Raw genomic sequence first — 10,745 nt, 5'->3', positions numbered from 1 at the left:
AACTCAATTTCAAAGAATCTATAAATACCTTAATGTTTACCTTTTTGAGTCCTCCTTCATGATAATTCTGAGTCATAATATCTCTTTTTATTTTCTCTACCTTACTATTCCATATAAAGCTATAAAAAATGGAGTTAATATTCTGCAAGAAATGTTCATCAGGATTTGGTACTGATATAAAAAAAATGATTTAATTGTGAGAGCAGGAGAGATTTGATCAGAACTATTTTCCCAATTTTTATTATTACTATTTTTTTTTTTTTTTTGTTTCTTTTAACACACAATTTAAATAAACCTTTTTCTTTAATTCACTTCATTATTCATATTCACGCGCATTGCGGCAATTACTGTCCAAAACGCCAATGGGGCCGATGAGTTACATGACAAGGCTAATGACATGAGAGGCTATTTTGATAGTGTTGGACACGTGATTTAATGTCATTTTAATGTTCAATATTACTTATAAAAGGTCACAGATAATGTGTAACCCAGCCATTGAACTAATGTTTTGTTTTGGCTTTACTTGTGTATTTCCCAGTTTATTTGTTAAATCTCCGGCAACGTACACGTTAAACACACAACTTTCCGGACGTACATGCTCTATATTTAGAAAACTTTCCGGACGTACATGCTCTATATTTAGACACGATGACTTCGCATGTACATTTTTTACCTATCGTCATTCATCGTGTTGCCCGTCCGCCGAAAGACCGAAAGGTCGTAATAGCGGACGTAAAACCCGTTAAAATATATATAAAAAAAAATTCATCATGTACTTTTAGATCGACCGAGATAATGAACTGATATAGGTGCTCCGTCACCGTCAAGCGCCATACCCCTTTAATTGTTTTTATATTGAATACCGACTTTGTCCATTTGTCTTTCACTATAACTACTGACATTTCAGAATGACTGTTTAGCCTGGGAATGTTCCTACTAATTAATGTTCTTCACTCAAATCACCTTTTGTTGCTTATAGGTTGATGTTCTAGTAGACTGTATTTGTCTTATTTCCTGATTTATAAGTTCCGACCAATTTTGATCGCTGTTCTGTTTTGGTATTATTTTCAGAATGTTGCTATTCTTTTATCCGAGTATGTTATCATTTTTTGTAAAGTTTTATAATTAGAAAAAAATTACGATAAAAAGGCTTACTATTTTATTGTGTACCTGAAACTATGTTTTAGTTACAAAGTTTCCAAGCTGTGCTCTGTTTCCCTAGAACGGATTAGCCCTGCAACAGCTGGTTATCTTGAGTCATCCAGGGATCGATATTTTACAGGGCCTTGTCGTCCAACGTCACTCACTCTCAACACTGCAGCACTGAGGACAAGCAACCCACATATACCACGGGCAATTTAAGACCAATTAGCCGACCTACTGTTGTAATATAGTTAAATGTCACAGCCGACTGTGTAACTGCTTTGGGTCTATAGACAATATCAATGTTACTCCTCACAGGAGTAGACCTGCGTTGGATAACTGTGTACTGGAAATCAAAACAGTCGGAAAGTTTGCAGAAACTTTATCCGGAAAGTTCATCATAATTGATGGCGAGAGGGACGACTTTTAACCACCGTCAAGAGAAAAACGGCTCTGAATGCAGCTTATTGGAGCAAATACACAAACGAGCGTCTGATTCGTACATGTAAAATGGCGGAATCAAAACAACAGGTCTGTATGATAATAACATTTTGTGATTATTAACATTAAAGAAGTCGACAAGTGACGAGATCAATTATTTCAGATTCAATCACTTTAAAGAAAATAATAACATTCAAATGACGGTTTGTTATCAAATACAAAATACAAGGAAATTGGATGCAGTTAAAATATGTTTCTAATGGGCAGTGAAGTACAAATGGTTTCATTATATAAAACCTTAAGGATATGTTATAGGACAATATCACTACTAAAATGTAGGCTACATGTATAGTTTAGCGTTATGTAAACTGTTATAGAGCTACTGATGTCCAGACCATCCTAACATGTTTACAATTTTACGACAACGTTGTAATGTATTTCTGATGAAATTTTAAACACATTCTTAAATATTTTGAGCCTACAAAATGGCATTTTATCATATACTAAACAGGTAGATTTTATTTGTACAAAGATGTGCCAGTCTTCTGGATGATAGAAAACATATGAATAACAACAATTTTAAGGGTAGCATACAAATGTTTCGTCCTTCTGGTATTCATTCCAAAGGCCTTATTACACACTAAAACCTCTCTTATATCCGGGTCAACAATTTGTATAGATTCAGATGACTTGTTTCGCAAATGTTTATATAAATCAGAAGGTGTATTTACCTTCTATAAAGCCAATAGATAAAAACCAACTTTGTGTAATTATTAATAGTGTGTCGCGTGGTTTCACTCTAACGCACCGGATCCTACTTTGAGAACGTGACATAAGTCGGATTAACTTAAATTTGTAGATCGAGGGTTGATACTGTTGAGCAGTCCAGCAGTATCCCCTGTAATTATTCCCATATCTCATGTCTTACCTGTATCAACATTGTTAAACAAAATGGCGATGTCCTCCTTCTCTTTCGATTTTCCTCTTTCGCTCCACAGGCTTCAATAAGACGAGGTCTATAAAGATTAAACATCTGTATGGTATATTGTACATCATTATCTGACTGTTTATTTTGTAGTGAATTTGTACGGGGGCGCAATAGCTCAGTCGGTTAGAATGTTGGCCTACGTAACATAAGGTAACAGCAGACCTCCCGTATGTTGTTCAATGAGGTAACCAACAGCTACTACAAGGAGTGCTCGTCGCATAATAACCATAGATGTTGACTGGTCGATTAACCTAACAAACTAACAATTTATTTTGTATTTAAATCTAATCACTTTTAAATCTTCCGTACAATTCGACGTTGTCTTGGTAAGTTATTATATACACTGTAGATATTCTCCTACAAATCATTGTCTTTTTGTTTCAATTGAGTTTGTACGTACACAATTAAATTGTCAATTGTAAGACAAAATGTGATTTTTTTTTAAATTTCTATTTTTTTTTTTTTTTTTTGATTTTATTATTTTTAAGATAATTTCTTTTTTATGTATATTAAGGAGGAAAAACTTTATATTCCCGGATCAATGATGTATAGAAGTGTATATTTATATTTCTTAGTTACGATAAACATCTAGTGATGAACTACCGTTAAGTGAATCCCGTCTAAGGTCAGTGACTTACATTACCACTCGTGACCACTCCAGGCCTGTAATTACTGTAATAGGCCTGTCTGGTCCTGAACAAAGAGTCAATGCACCCTAGGGTATGGCAAAATTGAACACATTCAGATATCTAATTAATATTCCCGTCAGTTGCACTAGTCTTAAAATCCAATACTAACCACGTACGTGTTGTAACAGGTTTTATATAAAATTCGTCATTTTCATTTCAACATTACATTGTAAACAACATACAAATGGATTGGATAGCATGCTATTCATATATACATTTTCTCCAGGTATGAATAAATGGGTTGAAATTTCATAAAGTAAACAATTAGTGACATATATAATATACAGATTGGTCATTATAATGATATGTCGCATTTTCAATTGACATACCGTAATTAGATACAGGCGGGGGGGTTAGGGGGAGGGGTGTGGGTTAGCGGGGTGGGGGGAGGGGTGGGGTTTGATTTGTATTATACCACAAAGCTAGTATTCCGGTTGTTCATTTGGAAGTCAAATTATATAATCTGTTGTTGAAGTATTAAATTGGTATCCAGTCTTAAATTCACCATCACTTGAGTTTCTGGTACAAGTGTTCGACTGTTTTTGATGGCAAACAAATATTTCATGAATATTTAAATAAAAACAGAAAGTCAATTTGGATTTTACTGTTTCTAAAAAGACTTAATCAAGAGAGTATGTAACGAACATTTGATGTATTAATGCGACTATTATACAAACAAACGGTTAACATTTATTATTAAATCAACTTTACAAAAGTATTATCCCCGTGATACGTTTACCAGGATGTAACACTTCATGTATTTCGCGTTCGCTTTAATAATTCTGAGTTTGATTGTCTATTAAATCGATATTTTATTTTTATTTTTGATATGAAACATATTTTGAACAATTTTGAAGATTTTTTTATCCAATCAAAAATTTGTTTATTATTATCTGTTATGAGATGAAAACCTTTCTTGACCCAACAAAAATGTTCATTTTAACTGTAATGTATAAGCCTTTGTTTGTTATTGCGTTTATCGCCCTTTGAACAAAGAGGGTTATTTTGAGGAGGGGGTTCCTCCTTGTACTTTGTGGTAGCTAAGTCAAGCACAACATACGAAAGGACCGTTGCAAACCATCCAGAGCAATAACTATAGAGTTTCTTTCCCAGAGGCAAAGTCATGCCACACACACCAGTCAGTTTTTCAGCCTCCGGAAAAGCAAAAAACTGGCACGGGAAATATAATTTCAAAAACATATTCAACACAGATAGGATTTGTTTTAACAAAATTTATCATGAATATGGAAGTTTCATCGTAACTATGGTACCTTGATTTGATTTTAAAAAAAAAGAATTAGAAAATTAGAAAAGAATCCAACGTAGAAATGGCTACGAAAATAACCTATGATTCAGAAGCTGTATCCCTAGTCATCTGTATGTTTGAATACACATCATTTACTATTGTAAACTGTAAATTTCCTTTAAAATGAAACCATAAAATCTGACTTAACGACTCCATCAACTAATCACTTTCATAGAATTCCAACAAAGGGCGGAAAACTGTAATGGATAAATGTATTTGAAAGTGGTCTAGAGATTGACAAATATCATTCTATGTAAATTATAAGATCTTATTTGTGAACAGCACGCACAGGACACTAAAGACGTGAATGTTCTAAATTAATAGAAATCCGACATTATCCATCGATATCGCTTTAATAAGACTTATAAATACACGTCATGCTAAATCATGAAAGTCTGGTTTTACCTTATTATGTTATTTATGGTTATTGTCATATAGTGATTAAAATGTACAGTACAATCACGTGTTGTGAGATGTGATCGTCACTCCCCCTTGTACGGGGTAACATTTCCCCTAGAGTGAACACTATCGATCCCCTGTAAGCATACAATCTAAAGAAATTCTCTGCAACAGATGTCAGATACATATTTACAGATATTATTACAGTATATTTACACATACATCACACACAGTTTCATATCGATATTTCCGTAAACGGGATCTCGGGTTGTATATACTTACTTTTAAAATTTTACTGCAAAACAGCCTTTCTTACCACGTCCTTCCTACCTTCTGTCGTGTAGGCTGAAACAGCTTTATTTTCTTAATTTCAACCTTTTGGAAAGTTTATATGATAAGAAATTTGATTGTTTTAATCAAAGAGTTTTACAAATGAATCGGTTTTATACTGCAATTAAAAACACAATGAGTAATTAGCTATGAAAACATCTACTGGTGTCCGATGTAACTCTGTAACTTTAAATATTCCCATTGGTCGATCCGTATGAGGTTTGTCGGTGAATTGTAATATTTTATTTTCTGGAATTTACAACTGATAAATAATTTTTTGTTTGTTTTTTTTTATATATAAATATCGATGTATTATAATAAAACTGACATTGTCTACAAACATAATTGACATTCCTGACTATTCTCTCTTAATCTTCAAACATTCCTACAAAACACACAATTTAGCTGGGTATACAAATGTCAGGGTGCTTTCTTAAATGTTTATCTATACTAATGACGGTCCAATGCATAAAACAAGACTTTTAGAGTAATTTGTATTAATTCTACTACTATATAACATCTTCTACTCACTCAATGTAAGATCTGATGTAATAAAGTCTTCTCACAGGTTCCATGGGAGTAAGATCTATAAGGAGGCATAATGATATTTGCCAGCATAGCGGACGGTCAGATCCATGATTCTGAGATATTACGACTGGATGTTTGGGACAAACTTGTCATCCTGGCCGCTATCGGTCTCTTCTTTGCCCTCGTTATCCTGTGTATGGTCTGTGCATTGTCGCCATTTTGCTGGTTATACAACATTTGTCCCTTCCAATACGACAAACAACCACAAGGTAAGGTTATATCTGCATGTTTCGTTGTAAATTTATCCATCGACAACATAAGATATATATCTTGTTTTTTTAAATAGATGCCGATCTTATCCATATAAAGTGTGATTGTTGGCTCATCTAGCTGTTCCACCAAGCCTTTGTCCAAACCACTAACTGCTATTCTTAGTACTCTCAAACACGGGTTACAGTCTTATTGTGATACTGTTTACACAAGAAGTAGAATTTATTAATATGTGGATTTTAAAGCACTGTAGAGCGTTTGACCAATCTTTAACATCCTCTTCTAAAACATTTCTTTTGTAAGAACATCTTATTTTTCTACTCTGCACACCAAAATACCCCATTCCTGTTCCTATTATCACGATTTTCGTGCAAGAAGTTGTCAACTGACAGACAAACTCGTAACATGTGGTTTCATAAGGTGCAGGTTGATGAAAATCACGGGGATTTTTTACTGTCGCCATAGTGATCACATTGAATAAAATTCTGTATCTTTGTTTTCATTTGGGAACCTGACATTACTTACGCGAGTTGACCAAGATTTATATAGCGGGTGTTGTCGATGAAGCAGAAGACGCTTACTCTTCCGGAACACCGTGTCTTGTTCTCCTTGTACTTTTTCAGGAGTCTGCGTTTAGATGTTTCTTCAGAACATATCTTGCCCTATGTTTATTAAATTTGAGTTTGGATTAGGATTTTGTTGCCATGTTGGTATTTTCTACAGTGCAAAGCATACAGCGATCGATATAAGACTTTTTTGATATTTTAATCACCATCTTTCATACAAGAACATAGGATTTTTTAACCCTTATAAAGAACCTTCGGCGTCAATCGGCCGAAAGGGATTATAGACACCTATATTTACACCACCACTCTCCATTTAACTTGATAACTTTGTATTTGTTTTATGTTCTATGTATGTGATGTAATTTATGTAATATTTGTGTCTTGATAAAGGGGCAGATTGCCTCGAAAATTTGACATTCACTTGTCCGTACTGTCGTTATTACTACATGGACCATATATATATATTTAGACCATGGCATTGCACTTTTATTTCTCACTCAAAGTATAGTAACACCACGCATGAAAAGGTTAAAGTATAAACAACGACCAAATATTCATATCTGACAAAAATCAGATAGCGGTAATGATGTGCCCTTAAACTGTTCTTAAGCTTTTTAGGGGTTGTTGGTGTTTGTCTAAGTTTACGTCTTTGAATTAAGCATTTCAGCAAATATATCTTAAGTAGAAATTTGAATATGATAGGGAAATGGATTATGCAGTTAATTCCACCAGCTGATTACATTGGTAACTTTCTGTTTGTCAGTATCACCGTACCCGTCATCCGGATACGGGGCTACCCAGTATGCTGTTACCAAGGAAAAACCATTGAAGGGGAAAAGGGGCCCTCTGAGGTCGATCAAGGAAGACTACTCGTCAGAATGGTCAGATTCCAGTGGACCAACCATCATCGAGTTGAAAAGGGTCAACAAAACTTAATCTTCATTTGCTAGTATAATTTGTGCGATTGTAATATATAACACAAACAGGATTATTGATATATCATGATTACGAGAAGTTCAAAAAATGAATAAAAAAATAAAATAATATTAAAAAAACTCTTAAACATTTCAAATAATCCGTTAAAAACCGCTTAAATCTAAAGTCCACCCGAACAACCATTAACTTTGTTCTGACAGACTGTTTAACATATAAAGTTGAGTAGTTTACTGTAATTTGCTTGTAATAACCTGATTTATCTTTGTATACTTCAGTGTGCAGCAATAGAATCAAAAATAATTCCTAACTAAACAGTGAAAGTGTAGAAACACATGTCGTTGACGCAATCGGTAGTGGAGAATGACAGGAAAAAAACAAAATATAGAGAACTTATTTGTAACGTTAGCGCTACCACTTAACAGGTATTACTATACATCTTGACTGGTGTTGACAGCCATACTATAACATCTGTCATTGAGGATCATTATTGTTGTTATCTACTTACAGACCAGCGTCCGCAGTCCTCCGACTTTTCCTGACTCGGAGTTTGCAGACCAGCCTCATGCCGTTCTCAACTCAGCTGATATAGAGTTCTCTCTCAAATATGATCCACTTGAGGGAAAGCTGTTTTTAAAAATTTTACAGGTTAAGAATTTGTCGTTAAATGATGCCAGTGCAGCAATTTCTCCGTATGTTCGAGTCAGATTTTACAGAGCGCCTAAACAGCTGTTTAGTTTCGGGAAGGAGTATGTTATAAATAACCTTGATATGGAAGTTCAAACTAAAATGCAAAAGGCGAGCGAGAATCCCGTGTTTAACGAGACTTTCTATTTGGTTGTGGATCAGAGAGACCTGCCTCTTTATACTGTGCGATTACACCTCTGTGACTTTGATAAGTTCTCCAGGCACATTCTCCTCGGGGAGACAACCGTCATCATTAAAAAAATAGACTTACCGGACGCAACGGAAGTGACGTACACGGAGAAACTGGAACTTCCTGAAGAGGTAGATATGAAGGATTCGATATCGAATTATTAAGATGTAATTGACTGGTATTTGATACAAAATCTTGTTCGTTGCAAACAAGCAAATTTATATCCATTATTGATATATTAAATAAAATGAAAATTGAAATTGCATAAAAGAGAAACGTAGTTTAATGTTAGCAAATAATTGTATGTCTACACAGAGTGAAATTGGAGACAGTTGATATCATTTTATCATAAACTGTATCCATGGAAGAAATTCAAGAGAGAAACGCAAACATTACATTGTATTTGAATTGCTTTCGGCTATGAATTATATTTCTAGCGAACAGTTGAAGGGAAAAGTAAACGTTGAACAATATTTCGTTTTTTACTAAAACGATCCTCTGAAACATATATCATAGTATCTCGGATATATACTATTTACACAGACAGTAAACGGAAAGATTGTTTCACGTTTAGTTACGTTTTCTATTAACACAGGAGGACCTCGGCGAGATCTGTTTAGGAATGAACTACCTTCCGACAGCTGAGAAATTGTACCTGACGGTGGTACGGGTCCGTGGGCTCAAAGCAATGAATAGGACGACCAATACCACAGGTGAACAGTTGTAATGTTCCTTATAACGAGATTATTTATACTGGATATTTAGTAAGTCTTTAAATGAACAAAAAATATATATATCATCGCGTTTGTTGCATTCCATGTTATGAAGTTGCTCATGATAATGTATCATTGTTGTTGTTGTGTTGTTGCTGTTGTTGTTGTTGCTGTTGTTGTTGTTGTTGTTGTATTCTTTTTATATGTGGTCAGTCATTCTGATATCTTAAAATGTTTTTTCATTATCAAAATAACGATAATGCTTATGTTGGGTTTCAGATGCCTATGTAAAGGTTGTTCTGATGCACGAAGGGAGACAACTGAAAAAGGTGAAGACCGTGATAAAACGATCCGATTTAAACCCAGAATATGACGAAACGTTTGCATTTGATGTGCCAAGTCAGGAGCTAAACAATGTTTACTTTTGTGCCGCTGTGATACATGCAAATAAAGAGCAGAGGCAACATAGACTCATCGGACGGATGTATCTAGGTCCGAGTTTCAGTACAGATGCACATGCGCACTGGGTTGAAATGACACAGAATCAACGGAAACAAGTCACGTGCTGGCATAGACTTCATTGTTAAAGTGATTTAAACCTAGACGTCCATTTCAGAAACCATGTCACAAAGTTTGAACAGAATTCAGAACTAAAGAGAAACAGAAAATCTTGGTGTCTACATTTAGTTATTTTCTGAATTCACGGAAACTGCTGAAAAACTTTATGATCTTCAGAAGTGATCAAAATATCATCGGATTTCAATTAAACAGCCAACATCAGTTTCATAACGACGTCCTAGTTGAAGACCAGTCTAAGTTATTGAATGTTTACACCAGGACATGACTGCTTGGTAAAGTGTCATAGTGTTAATAGCCTAGTCACCAATGTATATGTTAATCTAGTTGATATTCGAGTCCACTGTAAGCTTGTCGGCCTGAATTATAGTCTTATAGGGGTAAGTACGGCTATAGTTAGTGTATTATATTTATAGTTAAAATTGATTTGTTGGCTTTATTTATTTTTAGTGACAATTGAACCATGACGACATCTACCGATACCTGTCAGTAATGTCTGTTAGGTACTGATATAGGGTTCGGTTATATATATATATATATATATGTATTTTCCTGTAAAGATTGGATTAATTAACATTTACACAGAGATTTATTCAGTTAAATAAAAAAATATTTATGAAAATTTCATATGATGGCATTTTTAAGTTTCTGAGTTACACAATTTTGCGGTATAATGAATATATCATGCATATTCATCACTCAGATGAATGATAACTTCGGTGCTCTGACAATATACCGTGTGTACACTATATATCAGAGTAGTTGCAAGCCAGTACAGTCAAAGGAAAGAGTGCATTCCATTCTTACAGAAGATATTGCAATGAGTACAAAGAGTTCTGACAGTTGATCAGAAGCACACCAGTTTCACCCCGCCAAAGAAGGCAAAGACTGTTCTATCAGCTGGAAAGGTTATAGCCACGGTTTTCTGGGATGTTGATAGTGTTCTTATGGTAGAATCTGCAGAAGGGACAAACAATCAATGACAC

The 10,745-nt window shown here is 34.5% G+C and overlaps 1 protein-coding gene across 1 annotated transcript; it reads left to right on the top strand.

Moving 5' to 3' along the window:
- Positions 1-5,871: 5,871 nt before the first annotated feature.
- On the top strand, positions 5,872-9,851 carry LOC132557128 (synaptotagmin-B-like). The gene is made up of 5 exons (XM_060221618.1): positions 5,872-6,093; positions 7,424-7,581; positions 8,104-8,601; positions 9,066-9,183; positions 9,463-9,851. Exons 1-5 carry the CDS (start codon positions 5,898-5,900, stop codon positions 9,768-9,770), a joined length of 1,278 nt encoding a protein of 425 aa, XP_060077601.1. The 5' UTR covers positions 5,872-5,897; the 3' UTR covers positions 9,771-9,851.
- The last annotated feature ends 894 nt before the right edge of the window (positions 9,852-10,745 follow it).

The sequence above is a fragment of the Ylistrum balloti genome, unplaced genomic scaffold, assembly GCF_031769215.1.
Source record: "Ylistrum balloti isolate Yb309-2 unplaced genomic scaffold, AGI_CSIRO_Ybal_v1 Utg370626, whole genome shotgun sequence".
Classification (NCBI taxonomy): Eukaryota; Metazoa; Mollusca; class Bivalvia; order Pectinida; family Pectinidae; genus Ylistrum; species Ylistrum balloti.
Note: the sequence above shows the minus strand (reverse complement) of the source record. Positions and strands in the feature narration are given on the sequence as shown.